The 24,817-nt window shown below is 41.7% G+C and overlaps 1 protein-coding gene across 3 annotated transcripts in view; it reads right to left on the bottom strand.

The window, feature by feature from the left end:
* DYM (dymeclin) overlaps positions 1-24,817 on the bottom strand; it is a 238,828-nt gene that overhangs the window by 183,222 nt on the left and 30,789 nt on the right. For all 3 annotated transcript variants that reach the window (XM_072992948.2, XM_072992946.2, XM_078384136.1), the window contains exons 5-8: positions 12,451-12,503; positions 10,929-11,022; positions 8,445-8,578; positions 2,283-2,355 (exon numbers count right to left, since the gene is read on the bottom strand). In XM_072992948.2, coding sequence (XP_072849049.2) covers positions 2,283-2,355; positions 8,445-8,578; positions 10,929-11,022; positions 12,451-12,503 — 354 coding nt within the window. The remainder of the gene's footprint in view (positions 1-2,282; positions 2,356-8,444; positions 8,579-10,928; positions 11,023-12,450; positions 12,504-24,817) is intronic.

Here is a 24,817-nt window from a genome sequence, read left to right as displayed (position 1 = left end):
TTGTCAGGCATACCTACACACTATAAATCAAAGATACAAATTGTTTTCATTACTTCCCTCCCTCATACATGGTTCAGAAATGGCAACCGGTAAACTTATTTTACACACATGCTGGTGAAAATTTCCCATATGAGCAACAAACAGTATCAGTTGCCCTTTTGGTTAGGCATCCTTCAGTCTCAAGAGACTATGGTAACATGCTCTGTATGGAGGACTTGGAACAGTGTCTAGTGTGGCTGAGAAGGCCAATTTGAGAGTGACAGTCCCTTCCACACTGAAGACAAACACAATCCGTCCCCTGTCCAGCTGCTTCTTTGCCTGCTGGACAAGTGTCTCTTCAAAATGGAAGAGACCATGATGCACTGCCTGCCTCCAGGCTGAACGCTCAGACGTCAAGTTTTCCCATCTGTTGAGGTCTATTCCTAAGGCCTTTAGATCCCGCTTGCAGATCTCCTTGTATCGCAGCTGTGCTCTCCCTCTGGGGCGATTTCCCTGCAATAATTCTCCATACAGGAGATCTTTTGGAATCCAACCATCAGCCATTTTATTATTATTATTATTATTATTATTATTATTATTATTATTATTATTATTATTATTATTATTATTATTATTATTATTATTATTATTATTATTATTATTATTATTTATTGAATTTATATCCCGCCTATCTGGACCATAAGTCCATTTTCATGACATGCCCAAGCCAACATAGATGTCACTGTTTCAGTAATGTATACATGCTAAAAATAGCTCATTCTAGGACTACTCTATTTGGAACTTTGTCCTGCCAGGTGATGCCAAAAATGCGTTGGAGACAACGCATATGGAACGTGTTCAGCTTCCTCTCCTGCTGTACACAAAGGGTCCAGGACTCACTGCAGTACAGGAGTGTGCTCAGGACACAGGCTCTATAGACCTAGATCTTGGTGTATGCCGTCAGCTTCTTATTAAGCCATACTCTCTTTGTGAGTCTAGAGTTTCCCTAAAGCAAATGATAAAGAGGGTCTGGCGAGTAGATGTATTTGGGAGGTCCAACCTTGGATTGTGGCAATCAGAATGCTGTACTGCCTTTTGGAAAGATGCTCTGCCCTCTAAATTGCAGTCAGGTCTGAGAGTTCACACATACACTTGCCTACACCCTTGCTCATTTCCTGGAAGCGGAGCAGCTAGATACCAACTGCCATGTTTCCCAAAAAATAAGACAGGATCGCATTAGGGCTTATTTTTCAGGGGATGTTTTATTTTTTTTTTCATGTACAACAATCCACATTTATTCAAATACAGTGCTGTCAGCTTCTTCTGGTTGCTGCACAAGGGTGGAGGGCGGGGTTTCATTTAACTGGGGCTTATTTTGGGGATAGGGCTTATATTATGAGCATCCTGAAAAATCATACTAGGGCTTATTTTCAGGTTAGGTCTTATTTTTGGGGAAACAAGGCATTAGCATAAAACCACCACTCTGGTCACTTGTTCTCAAGATCAGCCACCTTCTACTAGGCTCCTCCGACCCACCAATTCTCATAAGAACAAAAGAGAAACAGGATAGAGTGCTGATAATTGTAACGCAAGGATAGCTGTGCCAAGGGGAACTCCGGCCCAACTCACCACTGGCTATGGCCAGCCGGTGTTAGCAAGCAGTTCCTGACACATTACCTGGAGATTCCTTGCTTGGGAAAAAAAATGATGGTTACTCCTGGTCTAATTTCATAAACCCCACCTCTGAAGTAACAATGGACTGCAGTTTTAGTTCCATGTAAATAACATTTCCCACAATAATATTAGGAAAGAGAGACAAGTCACAGCCCTGAAGAGAATACAAATTATGTTTGAAGTCCACCTACTGCTTTGGTTCAGCATCCCAGAAGGATATCAACAACTTCTTATCTTCTTCTTCTTCTTCTTCTTCTTCTTCTTCTTCTTCTTCTTCTTCTTCTTCTTCTTCTTCTTATTATTATTATTATTATTATTATTATTATTATTATTATTATTATTATTCTTATTCTTATTCTTATTCTTATTCTTATTCTTATTATTATTATTATTTTATTTTATTTTATTTTGAACGGCTACTCAAATATCCAAGACACTCTGCTTACCTTTCATAGGTTCACTGAAAATACCATTTAAATTTTGTCTTTTGGCTGATTACAGTACTATAAAAATGGCAAAACGGTGTCTAATATCTTCTATTACTATGGAGTTTCTGGAATAATAATGATTACACCCCTTCAGATATTAGTTGAAACACAAATCTTATAAGCTGCATCACTTCTACTTACAGAAGAGGAATCTCAACAATCAGCTGAATGAGGCAGCATAGCAACTCTTCCATAAGATCTTCATGCTCTGTTTCTGAAAGAAAATAAAGATAAACACTATGGCTGGAGTGGAAGTAAATGTTAGCAATTATATTCTGACCCCCTTGCACAGAGAAAATCCAGATTTTCATGCAATACAACTCTGCCCACCATTCCAGAGTTGTGTGTGTGTGTGTGTGTGTGTGTGTGTGTGTGTGTGTGTGTGTGAGAGAGAGAGAGAGAGAGAGAGAGAGAGAGAGAGAGAGAGAGAGAATTTTCAAACGTTACAGTGGTACTTCAACTTACGAACGTCTCCACTTGCGAACGATTCAAGTTACGAATGGCTCCATTTGCAAAAAGTTGCTTCGATTTGCGAACGGAGCCTCGACTTATGAATGAATTTTTTTTAAAAAAAAACCCTTTCCCACCCTTTTTTGACCCAAGTTCATCTTAGGTCAAAAAAATAAAAAATCTCCCCCTAGTGGTAGAGTACGGATTAACCAGCTTTGCATTAGTTCCTATGGGAACTAACGCCTCTACCTACGAACAGCGCCTCGAGATACGAACGAAAAACAGCCTGAATGGATTAAATGGTTTTCAGTGCATTCCTATGGGAAATCTTCCCTTGACTTACGAACTTTTTGACGCACGGACGCCGTTCCAATATGGATTAAGTTTGTAAGTCGAGGTACCACTGTATATTTTCAGCACTACTATCAGGTACAAACTATTTTGTACACCAAAATTTAGCTGTGGTTTCTCTGGATTTTGTCTAGAATCCTGTCACATAAAATTACATCTCAATTTTTTTTTTTGAAAGAACTAGCGGACAGTCAGCCAGCAGAAATTAAATCAAGTGCTCTGAAGTCCTTTTTGTTTGTCTCTTACTGTGAAATACATTATTAGTATTCCTAAGAATGAAACAGGGCTGATTTGTGCCAAACTGAGCTCACTTATGGCAGATTGTCCTCAGAGGGTACGATGCACATCCAACAGTTTACACCTGTAGTTCTTACTCTTTCATAGTTCATTTCCCCCACCAGACACTCCATCAAAGAACCTGGGTTCCACCATAATAAGCACAAAAGGCCCATTTCACCCAAGAAGAATATATGTGTATTTATAGGCATTCTGTTATTATACTGCTAATATTTATGGTAATCTTAAGAAGATAAAATATGTAATTGTATCATTGGAAAAAGACAAAAAAAACACCATTCCATTTTACTGAGAATTCTATCAGGGTTGAGCACAACTGTTATGGCAACTGTAAAACACCTGAGTAATAGACTAAATATTGCACATTATGTCCACAGGAGAACATAGGGATTGAGAGAGAGCAAATTCTCAGTAATGGCTAGAAAAACCCTATGTCCCACCTAAAGCACACCTTTATTCCAGTAGTACTTGCGCAAGCTGCTGAGAATCACTGCTCCAGACAATGGCTCACGCTAAGTATTTACATCCCATTTCTCAGGTTTAAATAGTGTAATACAATCTAATCAAGTGGGCTACGTTCCCAGGCTCCAAAGCACAGGATTAAACAGGACCAAGGATTCACCCTATATACCGTATTTTTTGCTCTATAAGATGCACTTTTTTCCACAAAACCGGAGGGTGGAAAGTCTGTGCGTCTTATGGAGCGAAGAAAACAGATTATTTTCCCCTGTTTTCTACTCCTAAAAATCTGGTGCGTCTTATGGAGAGGTGCGTCTTATGGAGCGAAAAATACGGTACATGGATGTAGCCTATATACATGGATGCTCTGGATTCACCCACAATCATGGCATATCTGTGACCAAAAAAGTTCTCTACTTTGATGTAACTCTGACCTCAACACTCACCTGGAAAATCATCTGAATATTGATGTCTATGAACTCAGCACATTGACTGATCATTATTGGTATGAATAATGCCACTATAATGTCTAAGGCCTGCCAGTAATATAACTGTCACCCTCTTTCTCCCATGATCCTCATCGCCTCCACCATGCATTCTGTATACATAGACCTGTGGCCTATGTTTCTTATTTCTTCTATGCATAATCTAATCAAATAAACAACTAGAAGTACTAAATGTAGATATATCAGGGCTCTAGTTTAAATTTCTCCAAATTTTAAGAGCATAACTAGAGGAATATAATTTCATTATTTTGGGACAAGGAGGACGGATTTCCTTCCGTCTCAGTCATTTCGTAGGTAGAGGCGCTGTTCGTAGGTAGAGGCGTTAGTTCCCATAGGAACTAATGCAAAGCTGGTTAATCCGTACTCTACCACTAGGGGGAGATTTTTTTATTTTTTTTGACCTAAGGTGAATTTGGCTCAACATGTGCTAACAGAAATAGTCTCACTATAGAAAAGGCTTGAAAGCCACTGAGATAGAAGAGAAGTTGCATGGAAGGATCCCCAGGATGTTTGACCAGGTACAATAATCAGCCATGCTTGATATTGTGTCACCAGAAACTCAGAGAAAGAGCAATCGCATTATGCAACAGGTCTGGACGAACAATGGGGAAATAAGAGTTGGCATCTGGGAGTCTTACATCAGTGTTTCACAAAAAACTATTTAATGGGAGTTGCATTAACAGCAGGGCCTGTCCAAGGCATTTTGCTGCCTGAGACAAAAAGCTGTTTCATGTACAGAAGTTGATTTCTGCAAGAGAACATCACCACTTCCAGGGCACTAGGCGAGCTTACAGGAAGAAGAACAGCCAACATGGCCTAAAGAGGTCTATCTTTCAGCAGACGTAAATGGTTGGGGAGCTCAGGAGAAAATGCTGGAGTGCTGGTCATTCCTCTCCTGCTGAGACAGAGATGTTGTTCTGCGTGCTAGAAGGACTCGCCTTCATCTGTATGTAGCAGCGTTATTAGATCTTGAGCTGGTTGGTGGTCATGATCCAAAACTGAGTCATGACCAAGCCAAAGATGGGCAGCAGCTATGACATTTCCTTAAGACGGTTAACCTTGCTTAAATTTCTGTTAAGATGAAGACAACTGTGTAGCAAGAGGGAAGAAAAATACAGAGGGATGGGAGAGAGAAAAGGAATATAATACCATGCAAAATTATATGGACTGTACTTTTCAATTTGAGGTTAAAGGCAAATCCAGGGGCTCAGGAAGTTAAAGACTACCCAGTAAAGTCACATGAATGGGCACAACTAGCCAACTGAGACACAATTAGCAATTCTTTCAATGTAGCATTTCCTCACTAAATTACTGTCAGCATTGCAAACAGCTGAAAAAATAAGCTGGGAGTGTTTTCTACTCAGTTTGAGTCATTAAAGGAAAAGGCCTTAAATTGTAATTGCTTTCATTTGAGTGCTTTGCAAGGTCCAAAGGCAACAGGATTCTCTTCCCCCACCCTTCATTCCATTATATTTACTTGGTGACGTGTCAATCAGTTTTATATAAGTTTAAAAGAGGGTTTTTTTTCAACAGATGACTCTGTAGAATTATGTCCTGGCATTAAAGAAACGTTATGTGCCATCATTATCCAAGCCTCACTACTTCCCAAATGAGGAAATTATCCAAACTTTATAGAGGGGTAAAGGAAAGCAGGAAACAATCAGCTGGCAGAAGATCACAGTGAAGCAAAGAGCACACCAAGGAGGAACTCCAGTTTCCTGGCTTCCTGCTCCAAACAACAAGACCACACACACACACACACACACACATACAGAGTGAGAGAGAGAGAGAGAGAGAGAGACTAACAAATCATCAAAATAAAAACAAATTATCAGATTAATCCGTAAAGAAAATCAATACTTCTAAGAAAGAAACAGAAGAAAAAAGTTCAGAGGCAAAGCTGCAGTGAGGACGGAATTTTAAAGGACCTAGACATGCAATTTTCAAAGACCTGACTTTTGTGCTGAAATATAGATATCAATACCAATAAGCCCTGTTCCTATTTGAGACAAACTGTGCCTGCCCATACCCATTTGCTGTACAGTGGTGCCCCACATAGCGACGTTAATCTGTTCCAGGATTAACATCGCTATCTGGATTCATCGCTATGTGGGCGGGAAAAACCCATAGGAACGCATTAAACTCCGTTTAATACGTTCCTACTGGGGAAAAACTCACCGGTAAGCGAAGATTCCCCCCTCCCGCCACCATTTTTGCTGCCCGGTAAGCGGGGGCAGGGTGCGAAAATGCTGCGGGCGGCCATTTTCTGCACCCAGCAGCCATTTTGGAACCGCCAATCAGCTGTTTTCTAAACATCGCAATGCGAAGATCGGTAAGTGAAACGCTTACCGATCATTGCAATGCGATGTTTAGCCTATCTAAACATCGCAATGCGATCGCATTAGCAATCGCAAAAAATCCATCGCTATGCGGATTCATTGTTAAATGGTGCGCTCGTTAAGCGAGGCACCACTGTAGTACTTTTTCCCATCTATGTAAAGGTTCCCCTTGACAATTTTTGTCCAATCGTGTTCGACACTAGGGGGCGGTGCTCATCCCCATTTCCAAGCCATAGAGCCAGCATTTTGTCCGAAGACAATCTTCCATAGCTACATGGCCAGTGTGACTTAGACACGGAATGCTGTTATCTTCCCACCAAGGTGGTCCCTATTTATCTACTTGCATCTGCATGCTTTCGAACCGCTAGGTTGGCGGAAGCTGGGACAAGCGACGGGCACTAACTCCATCACGTGGATTTGATCTTAGGACTGCTGGTCTTCTGACCCTGCAGCACAGGCTTCTGCAGTTTAGCCCGCAGCGCCACCACGTCCCTTTTCCCATCTGGGCTAGCCTTAATCCAGTAGTGGCTACCCATTTCCACATTTTGTGGATGCAAATTCCACAATTCCATTTTTTATGGCAACAAGTTAATCGGGTACTGTACGAAGCAGCACTTCGTTGCGACAATTCTGACCAGCACTGTACAGAAACCATATCGCATCCATTTTTTATTTTGCCCTACAAGGATACAGTCATGATCCTAGAAGCCGCCTTAAAGCAAGTTTCTATCTCTGCCCCACTGCACTCCCCCACTATTCCCATATTCCCTCTCTCTCTCATACACATCATTATACCATAGAACAAGGCAGAATGAGGAATGTCCAACCCTCCAGATGTTGTTGAACTCTTAATTTCTGCTGATCCCAGCCAGCCTGACCAAACGCGGCTCATGCAAGAGATTACATGAGCTGCAGTTCATTAACATTTGGAGAGCCAAAGGCTTCCCATCCATTCTGTAGAAAAATTGAAATAAAAATAGAAGTAAATGGGACATAAAAATCCATATGCGTTTGCCCTGCCATGACAATAAGCTGCGTAGCAAAACACAGCAATGATGAGTGCTGTGATTTAACTCCGTTGCCAGGTCCCTCACTGATCTATCAAGTGTTAATCGGCATTCCATGCCCATTGAGCCTGCTTACTCCACACCGGACTAGGTCTGGATTATTCCCCTTACAATGTTTTTCTTGTGGGGTAAAAAAACTTCTGCACAACATAGGGTTTCCCAAACATAGCAGCATCACTTTCTTACACACGGATGATCACACTTTGACTACATACGGATCAACACTCTAGATTTAATTTGCTATTAGAATACAGTGGTGCCTTGCATAACGAGCGCACCATTTAACGACGAATTCGCATAACAACACGTTTTTTGCGATCGCTAATGCGATCGCATTGCGATGATCTAAATGGCCGAAAATCACACTGCGATGATCGGTAAGCGTTTCGCTTACCGATCTTCCCATTGCGATGTTTTTTTAAACAGATGATAGCGGTTCCAAAATGGCTGCCGGGTGCATAAAATGGCCACCCACAGCGTTTTCGTGCGCTGCCCTCGCTTACCGAGGCGGTGAAAATGGCAGCGCTATGGAGGAAAAACTCAACCGTGAGTTTTTCCCCCATAGGAACGCATTAAACCGAGTTTAAAGCGTTCCTATGGGGTTTTTCTTTCCGTTTAGCGACGATTCCAGATAGCGACGTTAATCCTGGAACGGATTAACGTCGCTATGCGGGGCACCACTGTATGTATATTTGCATTATGAGTAACAGAGGATCATTATCAAGAATCACCGCACATAAACTGAATCAAGAAACACAAAACTGTGGCACCTGGTGGAATACAGTGGTTATTGAACTAAGTCTGATACTGCTCTTAGTATTGTTCAATATTTACCATAGGAGCCTGGTGCTCTTTCCTCATAGGTAAAATGAAGTTGCAGCTCCTCTTCTGACATCTGACAGATCAACACTTTGAGTAGGCAGCAAATAATAAACAGTGCATTGTGAGCTTGCCAGATAAAGAGGTGGCTAGAAGAGAAACAGAAGTTTCAGTGACACGTACACCTGTCGAACAATGGGAAAGAACTGGACTTAGATGTACATTAGAGCAAGCCTACAAGTGCTCCTGGAGATGGCCAGGGGAATGAAACATCCTGTGTGGACCCAAAGGAATGCAAGCAAAATTAAAAAGCAAAGGCTGTTTATTTTTTTCCCCAAAAACGATATACTTGAATTTGCATAGAGAATGTGTGAAGCTAGAAATTTTGTGATTTTTTTTAGTAGTTCAGTAAAAACATCACTTGCATTTGAATTTACATGATCACTAAGAACCATCATTTTATTAAGGAATCCTGCATACTCAGCCTCAAGTTCTCTTTCTATGTCAGCTGAAAGCTTTTTTGGTTAACGTCACTAAGGACATCCATTCCTTTCCCCTCAAAAGATGAAGGTACATCTAAAAAGCAATCTCTGCAACTATTAACTTATATGCATGCCAAAATAAAGCACTATTTTGCAACCAAAAAGAATCTATACTGGGGGTGGGGGGATGGGGGAAGAGGACCGCTACATTTTCTATCCTATCCGAAAGCAATGTATTCTAGAGATAATGCTCTGGATTTAAATCAAATTGAGGTTTAACTGCAAAGCTTCATCAAGCTGGTTTGTAAATACTCCTAAATGTAATCACTTAAGCTGAAAAACAAATGTTTATTTTACAAACCAGACAGCTGGTAGTACAACATTAGGAGCAATAGTTACATTTTAACTGAAAAAACATGCATAAAATAATTGCTAAAGCACTATCTTAAACAATTCTAAGCTCTAAGGAATTTTGAGTCACAGGTTGCAAAAACAGGGAAAAAAAGGACTAGGGCACTTTTTAAAAAAATACTGTCTCCCCTTTCCACCCTCAGCAAATAAATGGGACAGCACTGCCATGCATTAAGAGATTAATACGAACTTACATAAGCAAATATTTGTTGTGTAACTGAGTACAAGCAGCAAGGCCTGTTAAGACAACACTAATTTTCAGCACTATTATACCCCATCCCTAGAATTTTGAAACATTCACGATGTTTTATTGAATGTAAGATATAAGGTTGCACTCATTTATGAAGCAGGATAGCTTGCTGACACCTTCTTGGGCTCTGACGGCAGACTGAACCAGACAGGCACCAATAAAAACAAAAAAGGAGCATCATAGGCCACGTACACAAGACAAGACGACCACCTGACCTTTTCAACTAGTGATGTCACCTGATGGGATACAGATCTGTTAGTATGAATTGCTGATCGTAATTAACAGAAAGCAAAATTCAGAATCAACATGTCTGAGCCGGGGCTCGCTAGGGTCTGTCCACCTGGCATATTTATATGATATACACCTCACTGAGGACACTGCTTGGCTCGGGGGGGGGGGGGAAGCCCACATCCACTGGTGTTTCTACTTAGATCAAGCCATCCTTCTCCTTTATAAACTGTCCCACACTTTTCTGGCCCAGTGGCAGGGCACGCATTCTTTTTGGTGCACAGACCATCAGGGGAAGGGCCCCCTGCTCCTTGATTGGCTCCAGGCGCCCTTGCCATCCCCGAGGGGCTCCCTGCTGGAGGCATGCTTCAACAGGGTGAGAGATGATGGAGAGAGTGCCAGTGACCTTGGGCCAGCAGCGATGAGGGACTGCTCCCTCGGCCCTTCTCCTGTGCGTCTCATGGCTTTGCTCCCTGCACTCTGCCTTCCTGCTCGCCTTCCCTTTTTCTCTTCGTTTTCTCTTTCATCCTTTCCTTCCCAAATCCTCCCATCTTTTTAATTTACTCTCCCGTCCATCCCTCCTCCTTCTCTCCCAGTAGTAGATCCTGCTGTTTCGATACTCTTTGTCTTCTCTGGGTTGTATTCCCCTCCTCCTCGCTTTTATCAAATGCCATTTCCTTCTCTCTCCGAACAGCTTCCTCTTTACTCTCCCCTTTTGCTTCTTTCTTATCCTAGACCTTTTTTCTCCCCATCCCTCCCTTTCTATCTTTTCTTTTCCTTTCCCCTCCTTATTTGTACCTTGACAGTTGACTGGCTACAAGGGGTCATTTGCTATGGAGATAGGAGAAGCACGCCCAAAGGCACATTGCTCACCCCCACCTCGCCAGAATCTTTGTAGCCCAAATCCATCCCCAAAACCCAAAATGGCCAGTCTGGACAGACTCTAAGGTTAGGGCAGATACAAACAGCTCCCAGGCATTTGCCAGCACAAAGTTTCAGAGATTTATCAGAAATGTTTAAAACCAGAGTTACAGTTGGTTATGCACCTTGCAGCCATAGCGGCAACAGATAATATTTTCTTAGACCAAAACAGTCAGCAAAGCTGACTTGCTAACACCATTTACTTACTTTTGACATTCTGCTGAAATTTTTAACTCTTTGGTTCTTGAAAGGAAGACTTTAATTAATGCTGCAAGGTTCCCTGTCCGCGGATTGTTCTCCACTAGGAGGAAGAAAGGAATACACATGATTTCAGATGCCGCACAATCTCGTCTATAAAAACTAGGATCATAAGAACACCTACAAACAAATAAGCCCGGTTTAAAACAACCTGTAGAAATGGGCGCGAACTACAGGTTCAGCAATTTGGCCTGGCGCTGGCACAGGTGTTCTGCAGGTACCATGTGCTTCCCTCCTCCATGTGTTCATCCGGTCACTAGTAGCAGCATGATTCCTCCCACACTTCCTCCGCGCAAGGCCGCTCACTGGCAGCAGGACGGGCTTCCCTCCTCTGACAACCGCCCACTCAGATGAGGAGGCAGGGTAGGAAAGCCTGCGCCACTGGCCATGAGTGGACAATCACATGGAGGAGGCAGAGGAGAGAAGCACGCTGCTGGTGGTTAGTGGGCGATCATGTCGAGGAGGCAGGAGTGGGAAGTGGGCTGAACCACCAAACAGCGGTTCATGCCCTTCTCTACTTCCTATCATAAGAGCTTGGAACAGCCTTGCAAAAAGAATAAAAGTCAGTTCAGGTAACGTTGCTACCCACCCCTACACACCACATGGTGAAAATCTGACCTTGGATGCGATATCTTGTGCATTTTTTCAGGCTTTTGGTGACTGCCAATGGTGCAGAAATGAAACTGCATAGCATAAAGATGCCACAATAAAGCCAGATTACCTGTTCCAAGTGAGGTCACGGAATTCAACATAAATGTGTCACTCAAGGCAATAACCTTGTGCCAACTAAAACATCCAATTCTCCCCTCTCAGATGGCTTTAACAAAGGATTAGGCAAAATTAATGGAAGGTAAGTCTATCAGCAGTTACTTGTTCTGCCGGCTGAACAAAGCCTATATTCCAGGACGATACGAGATATATGTGGAGCCTTATAGCAGAGCACAGCAGGAATACCAAAATTAATAATGAACATTAAAATAAACTATTTGGTTCAGAGGTGGTACATCTTAGTCTGAATCCATAAAATGGTTATTACATTCAAATTGAAATTCAAATTTATTAATTTGAAGAGGCAAGTAACCCAGATTCCAGATCTATTTCATATTCCATCTCTGTTTTCACTTCCTACACATATTATGTTTCGAAAAAAACACTTTAAAATCTTTTTTTGGATGAAAAACAACCTGTTCTACTACAACTTAATATAGCTGTGACCAAGCCACTTCCTGTGACAGCCTGCAAAATAAAGCAAAAACCTGTGAAAACTCTATGTTCAAACAGCACATGCGGGTACAATATGTCTACATCAAGCCCTGGGAATAAAGACTGGGTTTTACGATCCATGTACGCAGCACAGATGGGAGACATTACATGCATCTTAGAGACAAAGGTTTGAGCAGCATAATTTATTAAGAAAGTTGACTATAAGAAGAACACAGAAATAAATATCAACGTCAAAATGGACTCTTACCTAAAGACTTGCAGACTGAGATTGCAGCTTCTTCCAAAAGCTTTAATTCAGAACTGAGAAGAAGAAAAAAGACAAAGTGACTGCAGACAACAGTGAGTATATGGAATCTGGCCACATTAATAAGGCAATCATGAGGTTTTAGAGAAGAAAGCAACAAACATCCTTTATTATAAGGTACATCATTTTTTATCAGTGGTGTATTTAGAGACATACAATAATTGGAAGGGGCCTATAAGACCATCGGGTCCAATCCCCTGCTCAATGCAGGAATCCAGATCAAAGCAGATCTGACAGACGGTTGTCCAATTTTCTCTTGAATGCCTCCAGAGTGTTACCCACCTCCTGAGGTAATTGGTTCTACTGTTGCACTGCTCTAACAGTTAAGTTTTTCCTGATATTCGGCCCAAATCTGTTAAATTTAGCCATCCTTAATCCAGCAGCTCAGAGCAAGTGCAAACAAAAAAGTAAACTATATATAAATAATGAAAAACGTGCTGAAACCATTGAGAATTGCAGTGGAGTGGTTAAACTATTCAATATGCCAGCAAGTTTGGAAAACTCAACAGTGGCCAGAGGATTGGAAAAGATCAGTCTACATCCCAATCCCAAAGAAAGGCAGTGCCAAAGAATGCTCCAACTACCGCACAATTGCACTCATTTCACACGCTAGCAAGGTTATGCTCAAAATCCTCCAAGGTAGGCTTCAACAGTATGTGGACCGAGAACTCCCAGAAGTACAAGCTGCATTCCGAAGGGGCAAAGGAACTAGAGACCAAATTGCTAACATGCGCTGGATTATGGAGAAAGCCAGAGAGTTCCAGAAAAACATCTACTTCTGCTTCATTGACTATGCAAAAGCCTTTGACTGTGTGGACCACAGCAAACTATGGCAAGTCCTTAAAGAAATGGGAGTGCCTGACCACCTTATCTATCTCCTGAGAAACCTATAGGTGGGACAGGAAGCAACAGTTAGAACTGGATATGAAACAACTATTTGGTTCAAAATTGGGAAAGGAGTACGACAAGGCTGTATATTGTTCCCCTGCTTATTCAACTTATATGCAGAATACATCATGCAGAAGGCTGGACTGGAGGAATCCCAAGCCGGAATCAAGATTGCCGGAAGAATTATCAACAACCTCCGATATGCAGATGATACCACTCTGATGGCAGAAAGTGAGGAGGAATTAAGGAACCTTGTAATGAGGGTGAAAGAGGAGAGTGCAAAAAACGGTCTGAAGCTCAACATCAGAAAAACAAAGATCATGGCCACTGGTCCCATCACCTCCCGGGAAATAGGAGGGGAAGACACGGAGGCAGTGACAAATTTTACTTTATTGGGCTCCATGATCACTGCAGATGGAGACAGCAGCCACAAAATTAAAAGACGCCTGCCTCTTGGAGGAAAGCAATGACAAACCTAGACAGCATCTTAAAAAGCAGAGACATCACCTTGCCAACAAAAGTCCGAATAGTCAAAGCTACGGTTTTTCCTGTAGTGATGTATGGAAGTGAGAGCTGGACCACAAAGAAAGCTGACCGCCGAAGAATTGATGCTTTTGAATTGTGGTGTTGGAGGAGACTATTGAGAGTCCCCTGGACTGCAAGGAGAACAAACCTATCAATTCTAAAGGAAATCAACCCTGATTGCTCACTGGAAGGACAAATCCTGAAGCTGAGGCTCCAATACTCTGGCCATCTCATGAGAAGAGAAGACTCCCTGGAAAAGACCCTGATGTTGGGAAAGTGTGAAGGCAAGAGGAGACAGGGATGACAGAGGATGAGGTGGTTGGACAATGTCATCGAAGCTACCAGAATGAATTAGACACAACTCCGGGAGGCAGTGGAAGATAGGAGGGCCTGGCGTGCTCTGGTCCATGGGGTCACGAAGAGTCGGACACGACTCAACGACGACGGTTAAACTATAATACTGTGGTCAAAAACTTCTGCGTACAGCCTGTGTTCGATCCCAGCAGATTCAGGTAGCTGGCTCAAGATTGCCTCAGCCTTCCATTCTTCCCAGGTTGGTAAATTGAGTACCCAGCTTGCTGAAGGGCAGGCAATGTATAGCCTGAATAATTAAATTGTAACAACCCCCTCAAAGAGTGCTTTAAGCAGCATGCTTTGCTTTGAAATGCTATATGGTTAAAACTACACAATATCATTCGGCTCCAGGCTTTATTAAAAAGGAGCCAGACTCAGCGTCAGTCAAATAGCTGAGGTTTTGCCACTTACACTTTTAACGATAGCATCATTGTACATCATCCTATGTACAGATGCTAACATGACCAAATGCATACTTTGTCACTAAGACAAGCCAGTAAAACAATCTACATGTGCCTTCTACTACGCTATAACCTTAAAAAAATGTATTTTACAGAGCCTTTAAAAATAGGACCCTCCAGATATTTTGAATTATAACCCTCATAATTTCCGAGCCTTCTCCATACTGGCTGTGGATGACAGGAACTGTAGTTCAAAACACCTAGAAATATTCTCTTTGGGGAATGTAAATACAGTGGTATGTAAAAAGAAAGAAAAAAAGCATCTTGTAGCTGTATAGTAGTGACTGGACAATGGTCTCCATGCCTCCAACTACAGGGAGCACATTCCACTATAACTAGCCTACAGAGATGGGCATGGACAACCAGTTTGGCAGTTAATGCTGGTTTGTCTACTGGTCCAACTGGTGTTCCAAGTTGAGCCTCCTATGGAGGACACCCACTTCAGAGGCAGTGGCCCGGCTTCTCTGCCCCACTTCCTCCGGGTGCTGCCTCTGAATGGGCGCCTGCTTGAGGTGGCAGTGCTCGGAACCACACAACACCTGTTAGAGCAACAGACAAACGGGTACGAACCACTGAACTGGTTCGTGCCCATCTCAACTAGTCTAGCCTGGAACCTCTACACTTTCTCAAAGGATTCTATGTGAGGGGCCATCCTTACGAGCCACTGACCAGGCCTGCTTGTGGCTCACTGACCTGGAAGTGAGAGACCAAGAATACAACATACAGTACTCCCTCTATTGTACAAATGTTGAGGATAACATGAGTTTAGTGGAATGTTTAATGGTCAAAATGCTTCTCCTTTATCCTGAAGGGGCACCATCTAACGTCAAGGTGATCCACATTAATGTTTGTCGTCATCAACTCCATTGGATTCCAAATGTGCAGACCATATCACACCAACTCTGCATCATCTATTCCGGTTGCCTGCTCGATTCCTATACTCAACTGAAAGTGCTGATACTGGCCTTTAGAGCAGTGGTCCCCAAGCTTTTCCAAATCAAGGACCGGTTTAGCGGGGTGGTGGTGTGTCCATGCGCACGTGGGCAGGGGTGTCCTTGCGTCCATGGGTGGGTGGGGCACCCATGCATGCATGCATGTGGGGGGGTCTGTGCATGTATGTGGGTGTGGTTGTGTGCATCCATGCCTCCATGGGGAGACGGGAGATCTGTCTCTGTGGCCCAGTCCTCCCAAGGCCACAGACCAGGGATTGGGGACCCCAGTTTTAGAGAACTTAGAGCAGGACTGAGCAAGTCTCAGGGCTCTGAGGGCTGATTTTCCACTGGAGGCCACAATGATCTCCTTAAAACTGGTAGATGGGTGAGCAGATTGGTAGGGGTTAAAAGGATTAAACTGCTCATGACTAACACCATAAAATCATAGGATCACAGAACTAAAAGAGACCCCTCAGAATTAGAAAGGACCCTCAAATCTGTCCATGAAGGAAATCCACAAATAAACATCAGACAGCAATCTAATCTCAGTTTAAGAACCTCCAGCAAACGATGCTCCAGCATCCCATTAGGCAGTCTATTCCACTCTCAATGAGCTCTTACTCTCAGAAAGTTCTTTCTAAAATTTCATCCAATTCTCTTTTCCTGTAATTGCAAGTCAACTATTCGGAACCTACCCTCTGGAGTCTCAGAAAACATCTTCCATCCTCCAAGCTAAATGTAACCAATTCCCTAGCTTCTGATTTTGAAGAAAGGCTTTCTTTTCCCTTTAAAAACTGACAGGGCTATGGGGTGGGGGAAGCCTTGCAATGTATTTGAAAGGAAATTGAACCCTCCAGGCAGCTTCCAGAATTCTCCTTTTTTTTTTCACTAGAAGAAATGGATTTTGCTCCAGGATGTGTCCAAGAGGGGACCAAAGCTGTAGAAGTGTTCTTGGGGTGTCCACATTCTTTGCCTGTCCCAGTCCTATGTGTGATCTGAAGTTGTTATTGGATTAAAACTCAGTGTAAATGTTTAAAAATGACTCATATCCCATTCATTTTAGACTGATTATGCAGATACAGTAACTTCATCAACAAGTCAGCGTTCTTCTGTTTCTCTTCCCTCTTCCAACTATGACCTCTGCGTAGGCATAATAGAAGTATTGTATTAATACAGATTTTTGAATTTTTCCTATAGTCAACACAGCCATCTCTGCTTTTTAAATTTCAGAGTCGTTCTTAAGGAAAAGCTAGATTACCTTTGGGTTTCATCTTGGTGGATCTGCTTTAGAATATGAATTAAAAAAAAAGGTTTTCAGGTCTACAAAAACATCATTCTATTTTTTTTCTGTAGACCTAAACATCTACAGAACATGGGAATTGCACCACATACTTTGTGCTATTCTGGGAGAATAAAGCACATTTTGACAGGTGGCCAATATGTTTCTGAAATAATCAAATCCCACTTTAAGAACCTGGAAAGACAATGTCAGAGGGTGTCACCTGCAAAAGTAGGGATGCGGCATGGGTCAGAGGATATGGGGCAGACATAATCTGTGGCCAATGCAAAGCAACATACAGTGGTGCCTCGCAAGACAATTTTAATTCGTTCCGTGAAAATCGTCGTCTTGTGAAAAAATAATCTTGCGAGGTTCCCTATGCATCGGTCTAAAAAAACCCACAACTGTCTTGCGAAGCATCTGTCTAAAAAAAGTCTTGCGACGCATCGGTCTCGGAAAAAAACATCTTGTGAAGCACTTCATAGAAAAAAAGTCTTGCGAGGCACCATAGTGATCGCAAAAACCAATCGTCTTGTGGGTTTTTCGTCCCTTGAGGCAATCTTCTAGCAAGACACCACTGTACCTCTATTCACTCCACACTGTAATGCATAGAGAACTCAGAAAAGAAAAGGGATGTTTCCCTTGACATGTAAGCAGTTACCACAAAGAGAATTCTAATAATTGACAGCCAACTTTCTCCAGTGATCCAAGATGCTGTGCTCCTTATTTCTCCCAATTACTGTGATCCTTGCCAATCTGCAACTCTACACAGTTTCCCTTCTTAATACTCTGTGCTTTTAATTGGTCTCCTGCAGTCCAGAGACTTTAGGGAGGCAATTCTATTCCCAGCTCCCAAAGGCAGTGGCAAAAACTGTAACCGTATCACAAGGACGGGTATTTTAAAAAGGTTGAGAACACTTGGTTTTTAAAGCACAATCTAGGCTCAGAAAGAAGGAAGGCAGAATTTACATAACTGATCATTTTGTATCACTTAAACTTACTTCACTTGTTTTAGTACGAGACAAACCTTCTTACAGCAAAACCAAATGTGGGATGTTATGGGTTTTTTTTTGGGGGGGGGGGGTTGGCCTTGATGGCAACAAGTTTAATGAAAGTGTGTGAAATGGCCCTCGGCTGTAATAAAAGTTACTATACTGACTCCCTTCTTGCTGTAAATAGTGTTGCTTGCCATTAATTCAGCGTTACACAGCACTTGAATCTAGAGGAGATCAGTGAAAAACCACTGCTAAGAAGTTCTGGCAACCTAATGTCTTTGTACAATCAAAACCACTGCAAAAAGGTCAGAGTGCAGTTGCAGCAGAAATTCGCTTGAAAGCCATCCTGAAGCTCAAGTATCATCTCCTTGCTCAAGGTTGTTTTTGTACTTTCCCAGCCTGCCTACTCATGGGATAATTATATATCATCCCCACATGTTCTCAATAGGATTCCTCACTTACAAAATGTACTAGAGGTATGCGTTAAAGCCCAGACCTCTCCGAGGGAATTCGGATGCAACATAAACACATTTCAGGGAGGTCTCGCTATCCTACTCACTGATCTTTAAAGGCAAAGAATTATGGGAGTAAGATTCAACAAACTGCCCTTAGTCTTTCTAATGATCCGAGGAAACCATAGTAAATGCAGAAAATCAGCCAAGCAACAGCAGATTTCTCAGTGATATAAATACCTATTATCTTCAACCCTCAAGTCAAAATTACATGCTTACATTAACATGGGTCCACAAGGAAACTTCAACTCAGCTCCAGCTATATTTCCTTCCAAATCCCCCGGGGGTTTTTTTAATTGAGTGATTAAAAATTGAGTGATCCGGTGGGCCAGATAGGCGGGGTATAAATCAAATAAATAAATAAATATAAATAAATAATTTTATGCCCCAACCTTTTCGTGGAAAAGGCACTCAAGGCAGCTAACTACAGTGGACCCTCAACTTACAGACGGCTCGACTTACAGACTTTTCGAGTTATAGACACCTCTGGCCGCAAAATTTAGGTTCGACTTGCAGCCAAAGAATCGACCTACAGACCAGAAAAAAACCAAAATGGAACAAAAATAGCCAGTTTACGGGATTACTCGGTTTTCAATGCGTTGTAAGTCAACGGAGACTCAACCTACAATCTTTTCGACCTGCAGCCACCGTTCCAATATGGATTAATTCCGTAAGTAAAGGGTCCACTGTATATTAAAACACAGAATTAAAAACAATACTTTGGTGGAAACACAACTTAACAGCCATTTGATGCAAAAAACAAGACAGAGGGGCCAATGACATTAAAGCAGTTAAATAAACTATCTTCTAGCTCTTGCATAGGGAAGTTAAAGAGGTTCACATACTAGCAAAACTTCTCATTGAACCTCTACTGGTGATCAAATCACCTACAGCTAACACAAAATGGACGGGAAGTAAGACTATGGCAGCAGACCCCCAACCCCTATGCCAAACATTCTGTCTGTATAGCCCCTATCCACATACGAACCCCTATGGGCAGAATTCACCTTTACACACAGCTTGTATGTACTGAAACTTGGAAAAGTTACTTTTTGAGTGGAGGACTCCAACTCTCAGAATCTCTCAGAGGAAATATGAACTAGATTGATTCAATAAAGGAAGCTGTGGTCTTGAGTTTAGAAAAACCGAACAGGGCTGTTAATGACAGGACCTTTCAAACACTGCCAATTCATAGGATAGCCACAGTGTTTTATAGACCCTTTCCCCTGACAAACCAGAGACTGTCAGACAGCTTGGCAGGCCACAAAGTACAAAAAGCAGGCCACACGTGGCTTAGCAGGCCATGCATTTGTACACTGCTGTCACAGATACTCTGTTCACTAGAAGGTAGCTTACCCTTGTACAGTGGTGCCTCGCTTAACGATGTTAATTCCTTCCAGAAAAAATCGCTGTAGAGCGAAAACATCGTCAAGCGAAATAAAAAAACATTGAAACACATTGAAAACCGGTTCAATGCGTTCCAATGGGCTGAATACCTGCTCGTCCAGCGAAGATCCTCCATACGGCAGCCATTTTCAGTGCCTGTATAGTGAGGAATCCATCCTAGAAAACAGCGGGGGGCCATTCTGAAACCCAACAATCAGCTGTTTGCTGATCGTCGTAAAGTGAAAAATCAGTTCCCAAAACAGGAAACCGATCAACGTGAAGCAAAAAAACCCAATCTAAACATCGTTTTGCAATCGCTTTTGTGATCGCAAAAACTTCAACGTTTAGCAGATTTGTCGTTAAACGAGGTAACTGTCCAGCGGGGCACGACTGTAGTCTTAGAAATGTCTCCCGCTGATCACGGCAGATGTTAGTATTACTAACAGTTGCAGAAGTGTCTCTTCAGGCAAACAGAACTGGCAGGAGTCCTCTTACATTGGCCAGTATCTTATCACAAGTCTCAGGCAGGGTAGATTCAACTGCTGAATGTTAAGTAAACATTTGTGTAAATCAAACTGTTTCAGTGGGCCTACTTAAGTTGGAACCAGCTACAGGATACTGATCATTATATACATGAAGTTCATACAAAAGCATATATACACACACAGAGGCCAATGTGGCTGGGTTATGAATATAAAACTAGGGAGTCTAATGGCTCCTACTCATTACACACAAAAAGCATCCTCTTCTAGGTGGTCTCTTCTAAACCAAAGCACCAGACAGTTGCAATTAAAAACAAATGATTTAAAAAGAGAGAGAAAGAGAACTAATGCTACACGATCGACATAGTTAACAATTTCCCAGTCTGAAAATTGTAACTGCCCTAATTTCCTCATATGTTAAAGCCAATTCCACAGCCTTGTTTGTTATCAAGATGAATCTCTTCTCGGCACAGAATGTTTTCAGGCTACCAAAAAAACCCCTAATAATCTTCTCCGGTTATAATTAATGAGAATAGAAGAACTGTTTTTCTCTTTTGCTCTCTCTGTGCTTCAGATTAAAAAAACAACAACAGCAACAAAACAAAACAAGAACCTTGTACTTAATGAGTTCTGGGATATTTCCTGGCCCCAATGGGAAATTTAATGTACTGGTGGTTTAGGTTGTGGTTAAGGTTTCATTCGTACTTCTTGTACTTTTTGACCCCAGTGAGAATTCAGACATTCCGCCCTCTCTGAACGGGGCCAATCTATTGATAATCAAAGTATATGATGATGATGATGATGATGATGATGATGATGATGATGATGATGATGATGATGATGATGAATTTCAAAACATGTACTACCTTTGGACTTTGGCTGGGACAAAAAAACCCAGATGTGTTGGGATTTGATTTGATTTTATTGGTCTTAGGTGTTTTTCCTCTCTTAAAAAAAGTACATGGCAAGTGGCTAAAATCAGGGAACATTCTTCAGAACCATTTGAATCACAGCGCCACAGAAGGTTTACATTACAGGTCTAGTTCTTTATGAATTTTGAAACAAAATAGGACCCAGGAGGACTAAAATGCTCCATTCTCATGCGGAAGGTTTAAAATAAAGGCAAGGACTGCCTTCAGGTGGTTGTCGAGCTCATAGTATCTCAGAAGTGCACGCTTTTTATTCACCACCAGTCAATATTCCCTCATTCTGAAAACTTCTTCACAGTGCTCAATTTTTTATCTTACCTGTAAAGGGATACAGACCTGAACAACCTTATTGTATACTTATTGTACATGATTTAACATAACTGGACGGAGACATAAACACTGACAACAGTTCTTTCACTCTGATGAAAGAACCTCTACTTTCACCAGATCACACAATTACCAGAATATCCTTAGGTCTTATTGTTTAATTTTTATTTCTACGAAAGGCAGCACAGTGTCTAAAATCTTTTAAAACTATACCTTTACAGTATAACATTACAATAATGTTATAGAAGTTATATACTGTAAAAATATAAAATGCTACTGAAAAGAGTAATGTAACGATAAAAGGCAGTATTCTGCTGGTTTCAGTGAGCAGAAAGTCTCACCAACACAGTAACATCAGATTACAGTGGTGCCTCGCTAGACAGTTACCCCGCATGACAGCTTTTTCGCTAGACATTGACTTTTTGTGATCGCTATAGCGATTCGCAAAACAGTGATTCCTTTGGGGGAATTTTGCTGGACAATGTTTTATCCCTGCTTCGCTAGACAACGATTTTGACAGCTCCCTCCGTGCTCGCAAAACGGGTTTTTTCGGGACCTAAGCTTCGCAAGACAGCTATTTAAACAGCTGATTGGCGGTTCGCAAAGTGGCTTTCCTATGGCCGATCTTCGCTAGTCAACGATGATTCTTCCCCAATTGGAATGCATTAAACAGGTTTCAATGCATTCCAATGGGGAAATGCTTTTCGCTAGACAATGATTTCGCTAAACAGCGATTTCAGTGGAACAGATTATCATCGTCTAGCGAGGCACCACTGTATACTCCTTGCACAAGCATTACAGTACCACATTACTATCCTGACACATCTTTCCATCTAGCAGAAGCTCAATAGGATACAGAGCCAACAACATTTAACTGAGAAAACAAAGGAAGAGAAGGACAGGAAAGTCCTATATGAACAATCATGGGCAGTTTCTATTTTCTTACACTTCAGAATAGGAAAGGCTTGATACAACTACATTTACTACAATATGCTGATCAGTGCTGTTTTCTTACTAAAAATCAGAGAAATTTCAGCTTTCTAATCTAAACCATTCATATGAATCCACCTGCTACAGGTACAATGCTGATGATCAGTTAAAGGTAAAGGTAAAGGTTCCCCTTGACATTTAGTCCAGTCATGTCCGACTGTAGGGCGCGGTGTTCATCCCCATTTCCAAGCCGTAGAGCCAGCGTTTGTCTGTAAACAGTTTCCGTGGTCACGTGGCCAGCGCGACTAGACATGGAATGCCGTTACCTTCCCACCGAGGTGGTCCCTATTTATCTACTCGCATTTGCATGCTTTCGAACTGCTAGATTGGCAGGAGCTGGGACAAGCGACAGGAGCTCCCTCCATTGCGTGGATTCAATCTTACAACTGCTGGTCTTTGACCTTGCAGCGGTTTAACCCGCACCGCCACCACAGATGATCAGTTAACCATAGGTAAAAAAATTAGGAGCAGGCTACAATACCCTTGACCTTTCCTCACATTCCTGGACCATCACATTCCTGGACCATCACAGCTATAGCAATAGTAGCCGTGGTTAGTGTTAACCAGATCAAATTTCCAAATTTGCTTCACATCTTGTTTTCAAGACAGTGGCTTGGATCCACTTACTTGTCTAATTGCTCAAAGCACAATGTACAAGATGTGTGGCAGGGGTGGGGAGAGGCGGAGTGGGCAAAAAAAGGAATGACCTAATAGATTCAAATCCAAGCATGTGTACCTCAATTGTGTCTTCCTACTTTGAAGACTTTGCTCATTCCTGAAGTCCTACACAGTAATATACATTCTAGAGCCTTCTAGCATTTAAATGACCTTGAATTTAAACTCTTCTTCATGCTTGAGCAACTTGTTACAAAGTTTTTAATTAATCGTTATGTCTTTCACCCAACTCTGAGCATTGAAATAAAATTATAGAAATGATTTCTCAGTAAACAGTGATCTTAAAATGCTCTCCTTCCTATATTCTATACATAGACGTCCTCCAAGATGGTATCAATTCAGGCAGCCATGATGAGCTTTCCAAGTAAATACAGTCAACTGCTATGCAAAAAATAACAGCTACGTGGGAATCCAGAAGAGAGATGAGTATAACTGATAAGAAAACTGACTGAATTTTTTTTTTCTCTTGTGAAGACAGAAGATGAACAATTTCACCTATGTATGCAGAAAATGCATCCACATGTCATCAGCCAAGATCCATGAAGTGACACAAGATCAGTAAAGCTAATGCTACTTATTTATTACATTTTCTTTGAACCACAATGCTTAGCTCGTTTAAAAATGAATGAATATCTAGAAGGAAACATAGGCTTTGCTTGGGTCCCCCCAAGCTGGTCCTTTCACTAGTCTGCAGTATGGCATGGCTAGACTTCAAACTTCTTCCTGGTTCTGAAAAATAAATCTGGGCAGCTGGGGAGGATATGATATTTTTCAGGCAGTGGACGTTTATTTAGCAAACTCATAACTGTTTTAAAAAATCCCACTTCAAGATATTCTAGATATTGTCAAATAAGTATATAAGAACACAAAACACTACTGATTTGACCTTTAATGACAGGTTAATATTAAGGCCACTGACCCATCTCCAAGGGAAATGGGATGAGATAATGCAAGTTGTGTATGCATTTCCCATTTGCTTACAAATGTTATGGTCCTCTTTGTAACATACAATCCTTATATTAATTGATGGCTCTTCTGCAATCCATGGTAACTATCTTACAGAGCTACGCATGTTCTGAGTGTTTATTTAGGAACTGACTAAACAGTCCTGAGTGATCTTAAATAGCAAAGCAACATTTGTCTCTAAACAAAAAAGTTACCCCTTTATCTTGCAGTTTTAAATCGTATGCCCCAACACATTTTCAACTGCTAGGCATGTCAAAGTAAATCTTACACAATGACCGTGGTCAAAATTCCCACTGCTGCAAGGTAAGGAACAAAATTTCCAAAACCATCAACATGAAGTCCATCTACACTGCAAGACACCTTGATGGATGATAGTTCATGTTACTGCTCCTGTTGCTTTTTCTGGACATACGTGGGTCTTCTGTAAATAAGTACTGTAACAATAGATCTACTGAACTTGGGGATCTACTATCTGTTAAACCATTCACCAAATTGCCCAATTGAACCTCTTCCTATTATTGATGTCATCTAAGCAAGGGAAAAAATCCCCCTTTACACACTTCCCATGATCAAGAAGGGGGAAAAACACTTCCTTTTCCTCAGCTAGTC

This window comes from Pogona vitticeps, chromosome 2, assembly GCF_051106095.1.
Source record: "Pogona vitticeps strain Pit_001003342236 chromosome 2, PviZW2.1, whole genome shotgun sequence".
Taxonomy (NCBI): domain Eukaryota; kingdom Metazoa; phylum Chordata; class Lepidosauria; order Squamata; family Agamidae; genus Pogona; species Pogona vitticeps.
The sequence above is the reverse complement of the archived record's forward strand: the minus strand, read 5'-3'. Positions and strand labels throughout refer to the sequence as shown.